This window comes from Rhinatrema bivittatum, chromosome 2, assembly GCF_901001135.1.
Source record: "Rhinatrema bivittatum chromosome 2, aRhiBiv1.1, whole genome shotgun sequence".
Classification (NCBI taxonomy): domain Eukaryota; kingdom Metazoa; phylum Chordata; class Amphibia; order Gymnophiona; family Rhinatrematidae; genus Rhinatrema; species Rhinatrema bivittatum.
In genome coordinates, this window is record NC_042616.1 from 756026925 (window position 1) to 756047828 (window position 20904).

The 20904-nt window shown below is 45.0% G+C and overlaps 1 protein-coding gene across 2 annotated transcripts in view; it reads right to left on the reverse strand.

Annotated features, from left to right (window-relative positions):
• The window catches only part of TAF2 (TATA-box binding protein associated factor 2), a 316921-nt gene that overhangs the window by 274474 nt on the left and 21543 nt on the right, over positions 1 to 20904 (reverse strand). Inside the window, exon 4 of one of the 2 annotated variants that reach the window (XM_029591949.1) lies at positions 5336 to 5454. The exons of the other annotated variant lie outside the window; for it this stretch is intronic. Within the exon in view, the coding sequence (XP_029447809.1) occupies positions 5336 to 5454 (119 nt within the window). The remainder of the gene's footprint in view (positions 1 to 5335; positions 5455 to 20904) is intronic. 2 annotated transcript variants of the gene reach the window in all.

Below are 20904 nucleotides of genomic sequence, written 5' to 3' on the forward strand. Positions count from 1 at the left end.
AAGTGATTGCTCGACCAACGAGACTCGGTCAAGGACCAAAGTCCCTGTACTGACTTTCGCAGGCATACTGCTCCCCAACCGGAGAGGCTTGCATCCGTGGTGACCACCATCTATTCTGGTGCCACGATCGAGATCCCCCGGAGGAGATTGTTCGAACATAACCACCACCCCAGGCTGGAACGGGCCAAGTCCTTTAGGGGTAATGGGAGATGGAATTGCTTGGACACCGCACTCCAGCGGGAAAGCAACGCTGATTGCAAGGGCCGCATGTGCACGAAAGACCAAGGTACCAGTTCCAGCATCGAAGCCATGGACCCCATCAACTGCAGATAGTCCCAAACCGTCGGTGGCTGCATCTGAATTAAGGCCCTGACCTGGCCTTGTAATTTGAGACTGCGCTCGACGGAGAGGAAAACCTTCCCCTGCCGGCTGTCAAATAAAGCTCCCAAAAATTCCAGAGACTGAGAGGGTTTGAGGTGACTCTTGGATGTATTGACCACCCAGCCGAGAGCGAGCAACAACTGTAGAACCCGTTGAATCGCTGAACGACAAAGCGTCTCGGATTTTGCTTGGATCAAACAATCGTCCAGGAACGGATGGACTAACAACCCCTCCTGACGCAACTGCGCTGCCACCACCACCATTATCTTGGTGAAAGTTCTGGGCGCCGTCGTGAGACCAAACAGTAATGCTTGGAACTGGTAATGCTTACTCAACACATAGAACCTGAGATGTTTCTGATGATCCTTCCTGATTCCGATGTGTAAATATGCCTCCGTAAGATCCAGGGACGCACGGAAGCAATCACGGACTTCAGCGTCTCCATGCGAAAGCGAGGGATCCGAAGGCATCTGTTGACATCCTTTAGATCTAGGATGGGCCGGAAGGATCAGTCTTTCTTTGGAACAACGAAGTATATGGAGTAATGACCTTTTTGTTGCTCCAAGGTGGGAACTGGGACGATTGCCCCCAGTTCCAACAGCCGGACCAATGTTTGCCGAACCACACGCTGCTTGTCTGGGTGACCGCACGGGGATGGGAAAAATCTCTGGTTGGGAAGGCGAGCAAAATCTAATGCGTAACCGTGATTTATCACAGAAAGTACCCATTGGTCTGTCATGATTGTGGTCCATTCCTCGTAAAAGAGAGACAACCTGCCCCCTACCTTCGGTACTGAGGGATGGACCGGCTGAACATCATTGTGTCGACTTACCTCCGGGAGTCGACGAGGCGGGGGAAGGCAGACCGAAGAGTCTTCCACGAAAGGACTGAGACTGTTGCCTACCCCCCCACCCCCCGAACGAAAGGAGGAGGAAGGGGTACTAGAACGAGTAGAATGCGAAGGACGAGGCTTACGATTTCCTCAAAACCGGGATCTGGACGAGAAGGATCCCTTAGAACGCGTCCTGTCCTCCGGGAGTCAGTACCCTTTATTCTTGCCCAGCAACTGGATCATGTCTTCCAATTCTTTTCCAAACAGAAGCTTGCCCTTAAATGGCAAGGACCCCAGCCGAGATTTGGAGGTTCCGTCCGCGGCCCAGTTTCGCAACCACAAAAGGCGCCTGGCCGAGACGGCTGAAACCATGGAATAAGCCGAAGTTATCAGGAGGTCATATAGAGCATTCGCACTATAAGCCATGACCGCTTCGAGGCGACCCGCTTGTCTGGCTTCTTCCTCTGAGAGACCTTTGCTGGCGAGAAGTTGTTGCACCCAACGTAGGCCAGCCCATAACGCAAAGTTACTACAAATTGCCGCTCAGGCCCCCAGAGCGGAAACCTCAAAAAAATTCTTCAGCTGAATTTCTAATTTACGATCCTGAAGATCCTTCAGCACCGTGGTCCCCGTGACTGGGATTGTAGCCCTCTTTGTTACCCCCGACACCGCGGCATCGACCTTCAGCACCCGAAGGAGCTCCAGTGCGTCCCCCGGCAAGGGATACAGCTTATCCATAGCCTTTGTGACCTTCAGGGCCAAGTCCGGGGTATCCCATTCTCGGAAGAGGAGGTCAGAAGCAGAGAAGTGAAAAGGGAATGTTGTAGGGGGGCCACTCAGACCCAACAACACGGGATCCATGGATCCAAGACAGGACTCCTCGGGAGGCGAAGCGATCCCTAACTTCCCCAAAATGGCAAGAATGAAAGGGGCCAGCTCGTCCTTGAGGAAGAGATGGATCACCCTCGGGTCGTCACCCTCCGAAGCCTGGCTCTGCCGGGTTGCCCCCTGCGCCGCTGTGCCATCTCCCTCTGCCCCTCTCGGGGGCAGAGAAGGCTCATTCTGATCATCCTGATCCGATGAGTCGAGGGGGGAATCCGTATCGTCCCTGGGGGGAAAAGCCCGCAATGGGCGCTTTGCCTTGGGAGGCCCGTCCTTGTCCTCCGCCCGTGGATGACTTATCTGTTGAGCGGGGCCCCATAGGGCCCCCCGTCTGGGGCAAGTTCCTCTTATGGGCTCTTCGGGCCTTAAAGGCCCTATGCATTGCCAAGATAAAGTCCGACGAGAATGAGGCACAGGAACCCTCTGAATCCATTCCTGTGTCACCCCCTGCCCTCCCCTTGCAGCTCCCACCGGTGAAACAGGCCGCGAAACCATCCTCTGCGGGGAGAGGGAGGGCAGGGAGTTCCTGGGTCCCGTCATGATCGGCGCAGCGGGGGGGGGGGGGGGGGGGGGGCCGGAGCCAAGATGGTGGGTTTTCCTGCGAATTTCGGCAGCTGCTTGGGGAGGGAAGAGGAGCGCTCCCCGACCACGACTGCCAAGGTTCGCCGCCGCAGCACGACCCCCCGAGCCGATCCCGACGAGCCCTCGCCTCCGGGGATGCAGGCTGAGCACAGCCCATCCCGCGAGAGGCGCGAGCTGTAGGAGCCGCAGGCCGAGCAAGCCGCCCCACGTGGCATGCCTGGAACAAACAACAAGAAAAAACGATCAGGGGGAGAATGGGGAGTGAGGGGAGCAGAACCGGCCACCGCCTTCGCTGCGCTAAGTCCCGAGGTCTGCCGCTCAACGCCGACACGAAAAAAGCACTTTTTTTTTTTTTTTACCTTGGAGCTGTCCCTCGCCAAGTTCTGAAGCGGTCCGGCTGGGGTGAGTGAGCCGAGCTCCCCGGTATCACCCCGGCTGGGCTGTAAAGCAGGGTCCTCGACCCTTAGCCCCAGCAGACTACTCAACCAGGGGGGATGGTCCCCTCAGGACCTGACAACCCCCTGGGAGGCACAGACTGGCTCTGTTAACTTCCTTCTCCTTGACCTTTTTTTTTTTTTTTTTTGAAAAAAAAACTTAAATGAAGAGAAAGAAGTCACACAAAGCCCCTACAAACCAATAATCTTTTTTTTTTTTTAAATCAATTCAGACTGTGGGACATGCACCTGTACCATCTGCTGGAGACAGAGTAATACTGACAGGCTGTGGGTGGCACCCTGGTATTTATGGCAGAGCCTGTCAAATCTTGCTCTGTCTCCATCTGCTGGTGCGGAGGCAAAACCCAGGAGTCTGGACTGATCCGGTACGTACAGGGAAATTGAAACTGCTGACCGGTTACATAGTCATGGCAAATGACGGACAACTACAACAGAAGCCATGCTCTTAGCCAAAGCACGGACCAATTCATATGAGGTGTCTACCAAAAATGTAGCTCCCAGAGCCATCTGAGCTGCATTCTTCAGTATAGCCCCCCCCCCCCCCCAAATTCCTGCATGTGTTGAAACAAATTCAATCCTGCTCTAGTAACAATACCACTACACACCAAACCAGCAGCCTCAAAAGCCCACTTAAGTACAGCCTCTATCTTCTTATCCTGAGCATCCTTGAGAGCAGAGCCCACAGGAATAGTTGTCCTCCTAGTGATAGCACAAATGAGTGCATCCACTTGAGGAAATTCCAACTTTTCTCTTTCCTGAGCCAAGAAGAGATGGCTTTGTCATAGTCTTACCCTCTTTAAAATTTAACTCTGGGGAATCCCATTATACAGTGATCAAATCCTTATCTATGCAACGGGAAATGCTTTGAATGATTTCCTTAAACTAGACATTATAAGGTCTTCTTCTGAGTTAAGACTCTTGTCCTCTTATTTATTTACTTATTTAGTTATTTTACTATGTACAGCATTTTTTGGGACTATGAAACTATAAGAGATAGTTCCTCTTTGTGGAACAACCGAACCATAGTTGAATTATCCTCTTTGCTAGGGGAATATTCATCATCCTCCAATTCTCCCTCACTGTCATTTTCAGTTAAAACCTTAACACCAATAAATAACAGATCTGAAAGAGCAGGATTTTGTCCCCTCCCAATCCTTCTCTACTTCTTCCCTCATTTGTTTGCTTTGGATTCCCAGAAGACGTTCCCGGGAAAGGGCTCCATGGGAGAGAAACCCAAAGCTACACTCTGCCCTACAGAAAAGGGCATGATATAAACACTTCACAAACTCAGAGGGAATACAGACCTAAGAAAAGGAAGGGATCACATCTCCACCTGTAGAAACAGGAGCTGCTCCTCTTGTAATTCTACCCAGAGGAGCTGCAGACTAGACCACGGCTGCATCCAAGACCCCAGGAATCAGCATAGGAAGCCCCTACTCTTGCGGTTATAATATGGCCATTGTCCCTGCTATGGCCACAAGCACACAATAGGAACAGCCTGCAGACGACCCCTCTGAAGCAGCCTACCTGGGGCAGACTGCTCTGCATGCTGCCTTCTCTCCCTGTCCTCCACAAAGGATTTACAGAGGCTTTCCCCTACCAGTGCAACAGTGCAATCCACGTGTGCTATAAACTAACGAGTGCTTCATGCCCTCCTGAAGAGATGCCATTGCTTCCTCCCTTACCTCTCCTGCCACAGCTCATAGTCCCTCAGACAGCAAACCATTCTCTGCCTTCCGCTTTTCTTTCCCAGTTTGAACAAGCAGAAACCAGACACAGTCACAGGGCTTACAAGGGAGGAAAAAATAGTGGAGCCTCATTTAATTGGTTTCTTTAAGGGGAGGAGAAACCACTGAAGAGGCGAGAAAAAGAAATTGGAAAGGGGGGGGAGGGGTAATTCCAGAGATTGTAGCCAGGAAAAACCTCGTTCCGACAACCTGGTTCACTGGCTGTGCTCAACTGAGGGAGTGAGAACAGACTTTCACCTGCCATCCAAATTTCTATCTTCTTCACCTAACCAGGCCTCAGTTCATAGCAGGGGATGTTAGATTGCCATCTGCTGGAGATAGAGAATACTGGCAGGCTAAGATCAGCACAGGAGCCGATAAAGGGTGATATCAGCAAATCTGTTCGTTTCTGTCTCCATCTTTCTGGTCTGGCTGGATGAAAAGGAAGATCTTTCCCTCTCATACTCCCCACTTACCATCAACATGCTTCCGTAGCTCTGATGGAACCTTAATGCACAGCTCTCCATTTCCTGCATCAGGATCCACAGCACTAACTGCAGCAGCATAAGCATTGGAAAAATAATTGAGATTTCTCCTAAGTAAAAAAAAAAAAAAAGAAAGAAAAGGATATTTGATCTAGAAAGCAGGATCATGTGTCAGTTTTGAGAAGTTGGTTTCTAAAGAGGTGAATGAAGAAGGGTAAAAAGATGTAATCATAGTATAACATTTAAGTGAAACACCACTTGCAGGATACGAGGAGCATTTCTCCTCTCGCATTTATAATAAATGTATTGAACCTGATTAATCAGTGTACAAGGTACAATAAAAGGTATCCTCAAACTATTAAATTCTGAATTGTTGAATTAATTGATCTTTATATACTCAGGAAGAATAAAATGATTCCAAAACACCAAGAAACAAAAACTTCTCTCTCACCAAAATCAGAATAAGTTACAGTATGTGTTAGCATTATTTAACAGATTTTTATTACAATATAAAAAACCCCCAACTGGAACCTAGACAAGAATCTGCTATTTATTTTTTATTTGTGAATTTAGTAATAGATGTTGTTAAATCAGGTCATTATGTAAAGTCTGCCTGTCATAAGAACATGCCATACTGGGTCAGACCAAGGGTCCATCAAGCCCAGCATCCTGTTTCCAACAGTGGCCAATCCAAGTTATAATTACCTGGCAAGTACCCAAAAACTAAGTCTATCCCATGCTACTGATGCTAGTAATAGCAGTGGTTATTCTCTAAGTCAACTTAATTAATAGCAGGTAATGAACAACTTCTCCAAGAACTTATCCAATCCTTTTTAAACCTAGCTACACTAACTGCACTAACCATATCCCCTGGCAACAAATTCCAGAGTTTAATTGTGCGTTGAGTGAAAAAGAACTTTCTCCGATTAGTTTTAAATGTGCCACAAGCTAACTTCATGGAGTACCCCCTATTCCTTCTATTATCCGAAAGAGTAAATAATCGATTCACATTTACACTTTCTAGACCTCTCATGATTTTAAACAGAGACAGGGGGCCAGGCCAGGCTGTATGAACTTGATTTTGTGTCCAGGTGTGGAAACTTGTGTGGGCAATGGAGAGAGAAAGTTTTGTCCAAAGAGGACCTGTGTTACAGCAGGGAACAAGGAAGTGTTAATACAGACGCCATGTTAAACCTTATCAGTACAGAACAGGCACATATACGATACTAAGAAATGGAACTATGCTGGCGGTAAAAGGGGAGTAGAATAACTGGAATTTAATGGTTACAAGAAATCTAATGACTCATGATGGAAGGGCTAAAAATTGTCAGAGTATCAAGTGTATAGCACAACAAAAAAATGTATACAAGCTGAGCTGTGACAGGCATTCAGGGAAGGAGGAAAAATCAGGTTTACGCTAGCCTTCTGAGAAGCATGGCCACCTTCCCGATACTTTGTGCTCTGAACAAGGCATATCAATAAAACTTATGTCTATTGCTTACCTTGTGTCCTGAGTATCAGTTACTAAGAGACAAAACACACAATTAGCAAAAAAAAAAAGAAAGTCACTATGGGCTTGATATTCAGCTGTTTGACTTTATCAACCAGCTCCATTTGTATGAGTAGAAATGCAGCTGAATAGCTATATAAATTTGGGCAGACAAAACTTATTGACTCATATTTATCCCTATTTCTACATATGTACATGTCTCCATAAAGTTAGGCCTATAGTGATCAATAAGGTTCTATCCAGCTTGAGGAGCACCTGGGAGGCGGTGTGGCGCTTTATGTCCGGGATGGCATAGAGTCCAACTGGATAAACATCCTGCATGAGACTAAATGCAAAATTGAATCTTTATGGGTAGAAATCCCTTGTGTGTCGGGGAAGACTATAGTGAGAGGAGTATACTACCGTGCACCTGGTCAAGTTGGTGAGACGGTCAGTGAAATGCTAAGAGAAATTAGGGAAGCTAACCAAATTGGTAGTGCGGTAATAATGGGAGACTTCAATTACCCCAATATTGACTGGGTAAATGTATCATTGGGACATGCTAGAGAGATAACGTTCCTGGATGGAATAAATGATAGCTTTATGGAGCAATTGGCTCAGGAACCGAAAAGAGAGGGAGCAATTTTAGATCTAATTCTCAGTGGAACACAGGACTTGGTGAGAGAGGTAACGGTGGTGGGGCCGCTTGGCAATACTGATCATAATATGATCAAATTTGAATTGACTGGAAGAGGAACAGTATGCAAATCCACGGCTCTCGTGCTAAACTTCCAAAAGAGAAACTTTGATAAAATGAGAAAAACTGAAAGGAGCAGCTACAAAAGTAAAAAATGTGCAAGAGGCATGGTCACTGTTAAAAAATTCCATTCTAGAAGCCAGTCCAGATGTATTCCACACAATAAGAAAGGTGGAAAGAAGGCAAACGATTACCGGCATGGTTAAAAGGGGAGGTGAAAGAAGCTATTTTAGCCAAAAGATCTTCATTCAAAAATTGGAAGAAGGATCCAACAGAAGAAAATAGGATAATGCATAAACATTGGCAAGTTAAATGTAAGACATTGATAAGACAGGCTAAGAGAGAATTTGAAAAGAACATTGGGAGAAATGCCTTAAAGCCATCAATTGGGAGAAATGCCTTACAGCCATCAACTCCCTGCTCACCAACCTACACCTCGCCCTCAACACGAACAAAACTGAACTTCTACTCATCTCACCTCACGCTGCCTCTGCACCTCCGCCATCTGGTACCTCCAAACTCCACCTCCTCTCAACACAACCAGCCGTGAGAGACCTTGGAGTTCTCCTTGACCACCAACTAAGCATGAAGAACTACATAAACTCCATTCTCAAAGCCTGTTTTTTCAAACTCAACGTACTTAAAAAACTCAGACCCCTTCTTCACACCCAAGACTTTCGTACAGTCATACAGGCCACCATATCATCCAAATTAGACTACTGTAATGCTCTTCTTCTAGGACTCCCTTACTCTTCCATCAAACCTCTACAAATGTTACAACATGCCACAGCGAGACTCATTGCAAACTCTCATAAATACGACCACATCACCCCTATACTCAGAGACCTACACTGGCTCCCCATAGCCTCTCGTATTATCTACAAAACACTCACCATAATGCATAAAGCAATTTACACCCACAACTCCAACTGGCTAAACCTACCCTTCACAACCACCCAGTCCAATCGACCGACTAGAACGACCAATAAAGGCACCCTAGTTGTGCCCTCCCTTAAAGCAGCCCATCTCACCTCTACACGTGACCGTGCTCTTTCCATAGCAGGTCCCACTCACTGGAACACACTGCCGCCTGACCTATGCCTTGAACCATGTATGAACAACTTCAAAAAGAAATTGAAAACATGGTTGTTCAAACATGCCTACCCAGAATAAAAACTCACACCTCCTCCAATAAAAAATAGACCACATTGCGTCTGTTCCATCTTCCTCATACTGAGGAACCATATGTTGTTATCCTCTCTCCTCGTGCACACCGAGGAACCATGTTAATGTTATGTTATTTCTCGTCTATCCTATTTAATTATTTACCCTCCTCCCAGTTTCTAATTCCCTGTTAAAATGTAACTTCCATACTTTACCAGTTTTGATGTAAACCAGCATGATGTCCACAACTAATGCCGGTATATAAAAATGTTTAAATAAATAAATAAATAAATAAATAAATAAATAAATAAATAAATAAATGTTGGCCGCAGAGGCAAAAACTCACAGTAAAAACTTTTAAAAAAATATCCGAAGCAGAAAGCCTGTGAGGGAGTCAGTTGGACCCTTCAATGATCGAGGGGTTAAAGGGGCACTTAGAGAAGATAAGGCCATCGCAGAAAGATTAAATGATTTCTTTGCTTCGGTGTATACTGAAGAGGATGTTGGGGAGGTACCCGTACTGGATAAGGTTTTCATGGGTAATGATTCAGATGGACTGAAACAAATCACGGTGAACCTAGAAGATGTGGTAGACCTGATTGACAAACTGAAGAGTAATAAATCACCTGGACCGGATGGTATACACCCCAGAGTTCTGAAGGAACTAAAAAATGAAATTTCAGACCTTTAAGTAAAAATTTGTAACCTATCATTAAAATCATCCATTGTACCTGAAGACTGGAGAATAGCAAATGTAACCCCAATATTTAAAAAGGGCTCCAGGGGCGATCCGAGAAACTACAGACTGGTTAGCCTGACTTCAGTGCCAGGAAAAATAGTGGAAAGTGTTCTAAACATCAAAATCACAGAACATATAGAAAGACATGGTTTAATGGAACAAAGTCAGCATGGCTTTACCCAAGGCAAGTCTTGCCTCACAAATCTGCTTCACTTTTTTGAAGGAGTTAATAAACATGTGGATAAAGGTGAACCGGTAGATGTAGTATACTTGGATTTTCAGAAGGCGTTTGACAAAGTTCCTCATGAGAGGCTTCTAGGAAAAGTAAAAAGTCATGGGATAGGTGGCGATGTCCTTTCGTGGATTGCAAACTGGCTAAAAGACAGGAAACAGAGAGTAGGATTAAATGGACAATTTTCTCAGTGGAAGGGAGTGGGCAGTGGAGTGCCTCAGGGATCTGTATTGGGACCCTTACTTTTCAATATAATTATAAATGATCTGGAAAGAAATACGACGAGTGAGATAATCAAATTTGTAGATGATACAAAATTGTTCAGAGTAGTTAAATCACAAGCAGATTGTGATAAATTGCAGGAAGACCTGGTGAGGCCCGAAAATTGCACATCAAAATGGCAGATGAAATTTAATGTGGATAAGTGCAAGGTGATGCATATAGGGAAAAATAAGCTATGCTATAGTTACACAATGTTAGGTTCCATATTAGGTGCTACAACCCAAGAAAGAGATCTAGGCATCATAGTGGAGAACACATTGAAATTGTCGGTTCAGTGTGCTGCGGCAGTCAAAAAAGCAAACAGAATGTTGGGAATTATTAGAAAGGGAATGGTGAATAAAACGGAAAATGTCATAATGCCTCTGTATCGCTCCATGGTGAGACCGCAACTTGAATACTGTGCACAATTCTGGTCGCCGCATCTCAAAAAAGATATAATTGTGATGGAGAAAGTACAGAGAAGGGCTACCAAAATGATAAGGGGAATGGAACAGCTCCCCTATGAGGAAAGACTAAAGAGGTTAGGACTTTTCAGCTTGGAGAAGAGACGGCTGAGGGGGGATATGATAGAGGTGTTTAAAATCATGAGAGGTCTACAACGGGTAGATGTGAATCGGTTATTTACTCTTTCGGATAATAGAAAGACTAGGGGGGCACTCCATGAAGTTAGGATGTGGCACATTTAAAACTAATCGGAGAAAGTTCTTTTTTACTCAACGCACCATTAATCTCTGGAATTTGTTGCCAGAGGATGTGGTTAGTGCAGTTAGTATAGCTGTGTTTAAAAAAGGATTGGATAAGTTCTTGGAGGAGAAGTCCATTACCTGCTATTAATTAAGTTGACTTAGAGAATAGCCTCTGCTATTACTAGCAACGGTAACATGGAATAGACTTAGTTTTTGGGTACTTGCCAGGTTCTTATGGCCTGGATTGGCCACTGTTGGAAACAGGATGCTGGGCTTGATGGACCCTTGGTCTGACCCAGTATGGCATGCTCTAATGTTCTTTATGTTCTTATGATCTTATGATCTGGATGTTCATAGCCCGACTTGTGATAAAAAATGGTAAATAATCAGTGAAACTTTTTGACATGTCACACAAGAAGTCATCATTCTTAATTTTTGATCATAAGTAGCTTTATAATTACTAGCAGATTCTATAACATTTTTGTTTTGTGCTTTGTTTTTGCTAGACTGGCAGATGCCACAGAAGCGGAGATGAAAGATAGAAATTGATGTACTAGCAGAAAAGTACTGGACTATAGGGTTACAGAAGTTACGTTTAGAAACATCGAGGTTGTGCTGGCACTTCAGGCCCATAGATAACATTTGCAAACAATGCAAGGATTAATTTACATGCAGAAGAAGAGCAAATTAACATAAAGCCATCCAGATAAATTGTTTATAATAAAAAAACAAATATAGAAATTTTGACAATTGTGTAACCTAGTTTAGGGGCTGGAAATGTACAAGTATAAATGCTATATAAGGTCTTATTATCAGTAAAATCATTTGAGAGAGAGTTTTATATAAGTGCTTTTGTTGCGTCCGTTGGTCTTCGACAGCTTCGCCCCGCTACCTCTCTTCTACTTGCGGCTCCTCCCGCTCACCTTGGACTGATGGCCACCACGGCGTCTGCTTGCCGACCTCTCCGGTGTCCCTGGACCGGCTTTGGTGCTGTCTCCCGCCATTCTCCTTCAAGGTAGCTCTAGGGCGCATGCGCGCACGCCGCCTTCATCTTTATTTCCACGTTGGTGCGAACCTCAGGGGCACTCCAGGGTATATCTGCCTACTACATTTGCTAACTCGGTGAGTTAGCAACGGAATTCGTATGGATGGGATTCGCTCTCTGTTCCTATGCTACTCTGCCACTTCAGCTCTAACTGGAACTCTTACTACCCTTCGGGGTTACTCCTATTCTCTGTATGCCTACTACTCCAGTGATGCCAGGACTGCCGCCTCAGTATGCATCATTTCATGATGTGTTCTCCAAAGAAGCTGCTGACATCCTTCCGCCACACAGAACTTATGACTGCGCCATAAGACTGAAACCTAATGCTGAACCTCCTAAAGGACGTGTTTACCCCCTGTCGGTGGTGAAGAATAAAGCCATGTCAGAGTACATTGAGGAGAATTTGCAAAAGGGTTTCATTAGACCATCTAAGTCTCCTGCAGGCGCAGGCTTCTGCTTCGTGGGGAAGAAGGACGGTATACTGCGTCCTGTATCGATTATCAAGGTCTGAACGAGATCACAATTAAAGACTGATACCCCTTACCTCTTATCTCGGAGCTGTTTTATCGACTTCAAGGGACAAAGATATTCTCAAAACTTGACATGAAGGGAGCCTATAACTTGGTTCACATTCGTGAAGGCGATGAGTGGAAAACATCTTTCAACACTCGAGACGGCCATTTCGAATATTTGGTGATGCCTTTCGGCCTGTGCAATGCCCCCGCCATGTTTCAGAACCTGATGAATGACATTCTGCGGGACCTTCTGTACAAATGTGTCGTTGTCTACCTAGATGACATCTTGATCTTTTCACAAGATATGCCTACTCATCTAGCAGATGTCAAACAAGTATTACTGAGACTTTGAGAACACCGTCTCTACACCAAATTGTCGAAATGTGAGTTTCACAAGGAATCTGTGCCTTTTCTTGGCTACATCGTATCGAAACAAGGCTTCCAGATGGATCCCCAAAAATTAGCGAGTATCAAGAATTGGTCTCAACCTACCAGTCTGAAGGCCCTGAGATGATTTTTGGGGTTTACAAACTACTATAGAAGCTTCATAAAGAACTATTCTTCTTTAACAGTTCCCTTAACTGCTATGACATGGAAAGGGGCTAACGCTTCAAAGTGGTCTGCGGAGGCCATTTCCGCATTCGAGAAATTAAAGACTGCCTTTTCCATCACCTGGATCCCAACAGACCCTTCATCGTGGATATTGACGCTTCAGATGTTGGAGTAGGGGCCATGTTGAGCCAAACTGGAGATTCTAAAGCCTTACATCCCTGCTCCTTTTTCTCGCAGCACTTTTCTCCTGCAGAAAAGAACTATGGGATCAGGGATAAAGAGCTCCTGGCTATTAAGATGGCATTCGAGGAATGGCGGCCCTGGCTCGAAGGCACCCAACATCAAATTACTGTATTCTCGGACCATAAGAATCTAGAGTATCTCCATCATGCGCAACGTCTTAACCAAAGACAAGCCAGATGGTCCTTGTTTTTTAATCGCTTTGACTCTGTGCTCATATACCATCCCAGAGACAAGAATACCAGAGCTGATGCCCTGTCTCGCTCTTTCCTCTCTGAGGATGTTCCTGAAGAACCACAGCATATCATCGACCCGTAGAAAGTCATCTTGGTGGCTACCCATTCCGTGCCTGCCGGTAAAACGATTGTTCCGAAGAACCTCAAAAAGAAACTACTACAATGGGCTCATGATTGCAAGTTGGCTGGCTATCCTGGTCAACGCCATACCCTGCTGAAATTACAGAAGTACTATTGGTGGCCTACTATCAAGGAAGACACGTACTCCTATGTAGCGTCATGCTCCAACTGTGCCAAACATAAGCCTACTTCTGGTCAGCCCTGGGGATTGCTGCAACCGCTGCCAGTTCCAGAGGAGCCATGGACTCACATTGCTACAACTTTGTAGTTGATCTGCCTCCTTCTGGAGGAATGAATACTATCTGGGTGACGGTTGACCGTTTCAGTAAGATGGCCCATTTCATGGCGCTGCCTGGCTTACCCTCAGCCTTGGAGCTTGCTAAGCTCTTCATAGTCCACATCTTTCGCCTACATGGCCTACCGAAGCACATTGTCTCAGATAGAGGATTGCAATTCATGGCAAAATTCTGGAAGGCTTTGTGCAAGCTATTTGACATCTCTCTGGATTATACATCTGTCTATCATCCTCAATCTAATGGCCAAACTGAGAGGATGAATAGGACCCTAAAACAGTTCATTCCTACCTATGTGAGTTGCAGTCAGAATAACTGGGCCGAACTGTTGCCATGGGCAGAATTCGCCATTAACTCACATCCAGCGTCATCCATTGGATCAATACCATTCGAAGTGGTTTATGGACGACTACCTTCACCACCACTCCTTCAAGTTATCTCTAGGGCATGCGTGCACGCCGCCCTCATCTTTATTTCCACGTTGGCGCAAACCTCAGGGGCGTCCCCCTATTCTGACGTCACGACTCCAGGGTATATCTGCCTATTACATTTGCTAACTTGCAGGCCGATACAGTACAGTGCGCTCCGATGGAGCGCACTGGACGCACATTTTCCCTTACCCCTTATTCAGTAAGGGGCGGAAAACGCACGTCCAACCCGCCGAACCTAATAGCGCCCTCAACATGCAAATGCATGTTGATGGCCCTATTAGGTATTCGCGCGCGATTCAGAAAGTAAAATGTGCAGCCAAGCAGCACATTTTACTTTCAGAAATTAGCGCCTACCCAAAGGTAGGCGCTAATTTCTTCCGGCATCGGGAAAGTGCACAGAAAAGCAGTAAAAACTGCTTTTTTGTGCACCCCCCGACTTAATAGCATGGCAATATTAAGTCGGAGGTCCCTAAGAGTAAAAAAATTTTTAAAAAAAGAAGAAACAAATTTGAAGTCAGCCAGCGGCTGTCGGGTCGAAAACCGGACGCTCAATTTTGCCGGCGTGCGGTTTCCGAGCCCGTGGCTGTCAGCGGGCTCGAGAACAGGCGCCGGCAAAATTGAGCGTCGGCTGTCAAACCTGCTGACAGCCACTGCTCCTTTTGCCCGTTTCTACCGCCGGGCCTCATTTGAATACTGTATCGCGCGCATAGGTGAGTGGCCTGTGCCTTCGCCCGCTCTCCCGCGGACTTTACTGAATCGGCCTGTACGTGAGTTAGCAACAGAATTCGTACGGATAGGATTCGCTCTCCGTTCCTATGCTACTCTGCCACTCCAGCTCTAACTGGAACTCTTACTACCCTTTGGGGTCACTAACGGGGTACCCACTCCTCGGGGGCCTCTCTGCTTCTTTCAGGTGCTAGCAGGAAACTGGTATTCACTCCTCGAGGTCCCATGTTCCCTGTTTCGCTGTCTGCAACCTCTACCTTCTACTTGGAAGAACTAACTACAGTCACCATCAGTGAGTACAGAAAACATCTCTCTCTACAGTACTGCTTCGCCAGAATCAGGTTCTCGCTCCTCGAGGGCCTGCCCTCTGCCAGACCTCTCGTCTAGTGGAATCTCTGCTACTGCTATTGAGTACAACGCTACCGAGTCTTTCTGCTCTAAGGGATCAGGTACTCGCTCCTCGAGGGCCTGCTCTCCCTGTCTTGGAGCTCTACTATTCTACTTGGGACTCTGAATGCTAATTCTATTGTGTGCTCATAATTCTCAGTCTCTTTCCATTACAGCACTGCCTACAGAGGTTCCACTGTTCCAGCCGGGCACTTCAACCACTACTCACTACTGCCACCTCTGGTGGTTCCATATACTGTTTAATAAAAGATTCAAATCTGTATTTGTCTGTCTGGAGTTTAGCCTGACACTGTGGTCCCTCACGGGACTGCCCCCCATGGGCATGGTCAGCTGCCACAGTGTCCAAGGATCCACCCAAACACCAATAACCATAACAGCTTTGCATAGCACTCTGTCTCTCAACTCTCTCTCTCTCCATAAGGTATACACATCAGACTGAATTTGTCTCTGACCCTGCCCTCATTTTGTCAGGATAACCTTCTCAATAGAGCAATTTAGTGCGGAAAAATTTACCCAAAGAGGATACTTTTAAAAAAGCAAAGATTCAGGCAGGTAAAAGCCAATTTTACCTGCAAAAAACTTCTGAATATCGGCCTCAATAAAAAGCAAGTTTGATTATCATAAACAGTGTTTTCCATAGATAGCAGGATGAACTAGCCATTACAAGTGGGTAATATCATCCAGTGGCACTGAAAAAAACTAACCTCTCCAAGCTAGTAGAGCTTTGAGCTTTACTGAGCATGTGCAAGATTTCCTTCACAGGTGTTGCCTCATGAATCTCTTCAGTCAATACCAGAGCTAATCTAGCTATGTAGGCGACACTCTAGGGAGGTAGGTGGGTATTCCAAAGCTAATTCATCCTATCTACGGTAAACATCATTTATGGCAAGCAATCATGATTTTTCCATCAATAAGTAGGCTGAATTAGCAATTATATGTGGGGAGTCCCAAGTTGAGGGTTGCAGCAGGACATTTACTTAGTAAGCAACCAGCTTTCACCATGGAGAGTGGACTACAGTGAGACCAGATTTTGCAAAACTGTTTGTCCAAATTTATTGTCGTTCTTTGAGAGGTTATCAAGACAATAGTGGAAGTAAAGGTGTAAATGGAAGACCAAATTGCAGATCTGCAGATATCTTCAATAGATACTTCTTTAAGATAAGCAACAGAAACAGCCCTGGCTCTCACGTGATGAGCCTTTAGAGTCTGTGATTTGCAGTGCTACTAAAGCATAGCAATGTTGAATGCATTCAGCTACCTAGTTAGACAAAGTATGCTTGGCGACCACTATTCCTAGCCTCTTGAGGTTGCATGAGAATAACAATTGGGAGGTTTTATGACGCGGCTGAGTTCATTTCTTGTAATATGCTAAGGCCCTTTTCAGGCCTCAGTGTGCGCATGGGGCCTAGGAAACAAGGTAGGCAGTATGATGGATTGATTGATATGTAAAGCCGAGATGACCTTCGGCAGAAGCTTCTGGAGAGTACGGAGAAACAGCCTGTTATGGAAGAATTGATTGTACAGAGGATAGTGAACACGAGCTTGGAGTTCACTGACTTTCCTAGCTGGACTCACTGTGACGAGGCACACCACATTCTACATTGAGTATTTTAGAGAAGCTGACTCCAATGGCTCAAAGGGAGGCTTCATTAGTTGGGAAAGGACCACAATCAGGTCCCATGGAATCAGTGGCTTTTATACCGGAGGCTTGACATGCCATAGATCTTCCATGAAACAAGATATTAGTGTATGAGTAACAATCAGTTTGCTATCTACTCAAGTATGGTAAGCAACTATAGCACAAATGTGCACTTGCACTGAAGAGGTAGCGATGTCTGAGTATTTCAGTAAGTATATCAGTAGGTGCTTAAGGTCGCAAGAAAATGGGGTCTACAGCATTTTGTTGATTCCACTTGAAGACATATTTTCTTCTCGTTGAAGGTTTTCTACATGAGACTATTATGTCCACAATATCTTTAGGTAAATGGAGATCAGCGATCACTGAGCTCTCAACATCCAAACTGTGAGGTTGAGGGCTAAGACGTTGAGAAGGTAAAATGTCCTGTCTTCCTGAGTTAATAATGCAGGGTCCATTCCCAGATGAATGGGAGGGATTGCTGGAAAGTTGCATGAGATATGCCTACCAGATCTGTCTGAGCTACACCAAGGCAATGAAGATCAGACAAACTTGGTCCTGAAAAACCTTCTGCATTGTTCTGGTGATAAGTGATAGTGGTGGAAAAAACATACATGGGGCTTTGTCCTCAACTGAGGAGGAAAGCAGCTTGAACTAGCATGCCAAATGGCAGAACTGAGAAAAATTAATTTAGTTTTGTCTACTGCTGTAATGCAAAGAGTTCCACTGACACTAAACACCATACTGTCAGCCACTTTTTGCTCTGGAGACCACTCGTGTGATTGAAATACTCTGCTGAGTCGATCTTCCAGAGTGTTGGAGATGCCCAGTAGATTGGTGGTTTGTAGAACAGCTTGATTTCTTTCCGCTCAATCCCAGATCTTTCAGCTTCCTGGCAGAAAGGCCATGATTCTGTTCCTCCTTGCTTGTTGACATCAAACATCATCACCTGGTTGTCTGTTTAAATCAGGATGCTCTTTCCTTGAAGAAGATGCCCAAAAGTTTACAGAGCATATTTAATTGCTCTTAACTCTAGAAGACTGATTTGATAGCAGCTCACTTAAAGAGTCTAGATACCTTGTGTTTGAAGGGTCCCGATATGTGCTCCTCACCCTTTGGTGGAGTCATCTGTTGCTAGAACCACTTGTTAAGGGAGCAAGTGAAGAGGGGCTCCTTGTATTTCCTGGCAATAGAGATAAGCTGTTACTACCACGAGGGATTTTGTAAAGACTCTTGGGACTAATGAGAAGCCAAATGGGAATACTCTATACTGGTATTGGGAAGTATCCACCTGGAAGTGGAAATAGCACCAGTGCAAAGGGTGGATGTTATGTGAACTTATGCATCCTTTAGATCCAAGGCTCACATCCACTCATCCTTCTGTACATAAGGCAAAATTGTGCTGAGGAATTTCATTTTGAATTTGTCCAGGTATATATTTGTTCAGACATTTCAAATTGAGAATGGGCCATGGGAACCCTTTTTTCTTGAGTATATGGAAGTATTGGGAACAGAAACCCAGTGCATGTTGGAACGCTGGGATTCGCTCTATTGCTCATCACTGGATAAACGATTGGACTTCCAGTCAAAGATGCAGTAAATTAGATGGATCCTAAGGTAGCACCGAACTATATGGGAGGGATATGGAGGCCAGGAGTAATGTGGTCAGTACCCAGAGTGCACAATTTGAAGACCCAAGGATCCTTGGTGATCTGATGTCACTTCGCCATGAAATATTGGATTCTTCCCCCTGCTGGGAGAACTTGAAAAAACCGATTGTTCAGAGGTATCAGAAACTAGGCCCTGGTTTTAGTTGGGCATGTTGTGCAGATTTCTGTTGATGGCATTCTTTGACAAGGCCTGGTTGGAAGGGGTGGTAGACTGTATTGTTGAAAAGACTAGTAAAGCTTCCTGTAGAAGTATGGTTATTTATATGGCTAGAAGTGATGTTGCGCTGTGGCAATCTGTTCAGGAGCCATCGTGAGTGACTGCACAACTACATTCTGGTCCTTAATCTGAGTAACTATTTCTCAGAGGTTTTTGCTGAAAAGACTGGTCTGTCAGTTTTTTGTGGATGTCTTCTCAACTGCTACTTGCCCAAAGCCACACCATACATCCAGCCCCAATAGAGGTGGATAAGGAACATGAAACAGAATCAAAGGATTCATATACTGATCAGAGGAGACGGCACATGCCCTCTTTTGCATCAAGGAATGGTTGTGGACAATAGTCACTTAAGTAGCCACAAGATAGAAAAAAGAGTGGAGCAGACTTAGCTGATTATCACTTCCCAGAAAAGTAAGGCCAAGCTTGGGACTGGCGGCCTGATCCCCCCTCCACCTAAGTCCTCTCCAAAGAAAACTTCAAAGTGTAAAGCCTGTCTAGCCGATTGGCACTCCTGCCCCTCAAGTTGTTAAAAATTACTTACCTCTGACCCCTCCACCTGCTCCCTGCCTCCCCATCAAGCCAAGACTAGCCCTCCCAGCCCATCTAGACACCACCAAACCCCTAAACGTGACTGCTTGGAACTAGCATCCATCTTCCAATACATCCAGGCCACAAAATGATACAGTCACAGGTTTCCAGCATATTCAAGTAGTTTGAGTACAGCACCAAAAAAAAAAAAAATAAACAAACAAACAGGCCACATGGAAAACTTAAAAACAGCAATGATCTTTAACAAAAGATTGCAGCAAAAAAAAAAAGCTAACCGCCTAATAAGAGCCATGGGCATTTTGAAGCACAATGCCCCCATCTTGCCTAGTCCCATGAGGATCAAAATAAAGTCAACAACTCACATCATGTCACCTCAGATGTGCCACTCACAGCAGCTTTAGAAGGTACTGAGTAACCTCTACAGGAGAACTGAAAATAATGGCCTTCACATCACGGAAAATTCGAAGTTTGGCTGGGTACAGCATGAAATAAGAACAAACACCGTTCTGCTTAAGCTTCTGCTTTACCTCCAGAAGCTTTGACACCTTTTCTGCACTTTTTGAGAAAAATCTGGAAAGATAAAGATTTTTCTTTCCCTGAAATAACAAATCCCCTCTCGGTCTCGCAGTGTCCATAATTTGCTGCTTATCGCAAAAGTTATTCAGATGAGGGATGATTGCTCTAGAGAAGCCATTTTTATCTAACACTGGGCGAAAGCCCAATGTGCACAATCGAAGTTTTAGAAGGCTTTCCCTCGTCTCAAGGTCTAGCAGCTCTGGAAGCCATTTAACTAGAAAGTCATCAGGGTTTTCAACCTTCAACATGCTCTGGCATCCCTCTTATACACAAATTAGTCCTGCAACTGCGATTTCCTAAATCCTTCTGTTTCTGTTCCAGAAATCTAATCTTTCACGCTGCAATGTACAACCTTACTACCATAAGTGGTTAATACATTCACCAGATCGCAGATCCAGAGCATCAATTTTCTCACCTTCTTCACACACAGAAGAAAACAGTTGTGCGACCTTCTCGACCAGAATCCCCAGCTAAGAAGTGATAATTTTAGAGAATCTTGTTAAAAAGATATTTAGAACAATTTTCAACAGGTCAGCTGACTCAGCAAAGTTGCAGTATTCCAATACTCATTTTCAGACATAGTAACATAGTAAAATGTCAGCAGTTAAACTAAAGGTCCATCCTGTCTGCCCAGCAAGTTGCTTTTGTTAGTAACTTTCATTCCATGCCATTTACCCCCATGTCTTCTGTTAAGGGTGGAAGTAGCAGATTATCCCCATGCAGAAATGTTACACCTAAAGTTAACACAGGTTACCACAACTAGTTTGAGCACCGAATTCAAAAAAGAAAAAAATATAAACAGGCCACCAAGAAACTTGAAAACAGCGATGATCTCTAACAAAAGGGAGCATAAAATAAAAAAGGCTAACCACCTAAAGAGACTCATGAGTCTCTGCTCTGCTCAGAGGCCTGTTTCTCTACAGATGATTTCTCTGCAGAACTTGGTATCTTGGGCTGCCTTATCAACCCACATTTTGGTAATACAATGTTTGGGCAA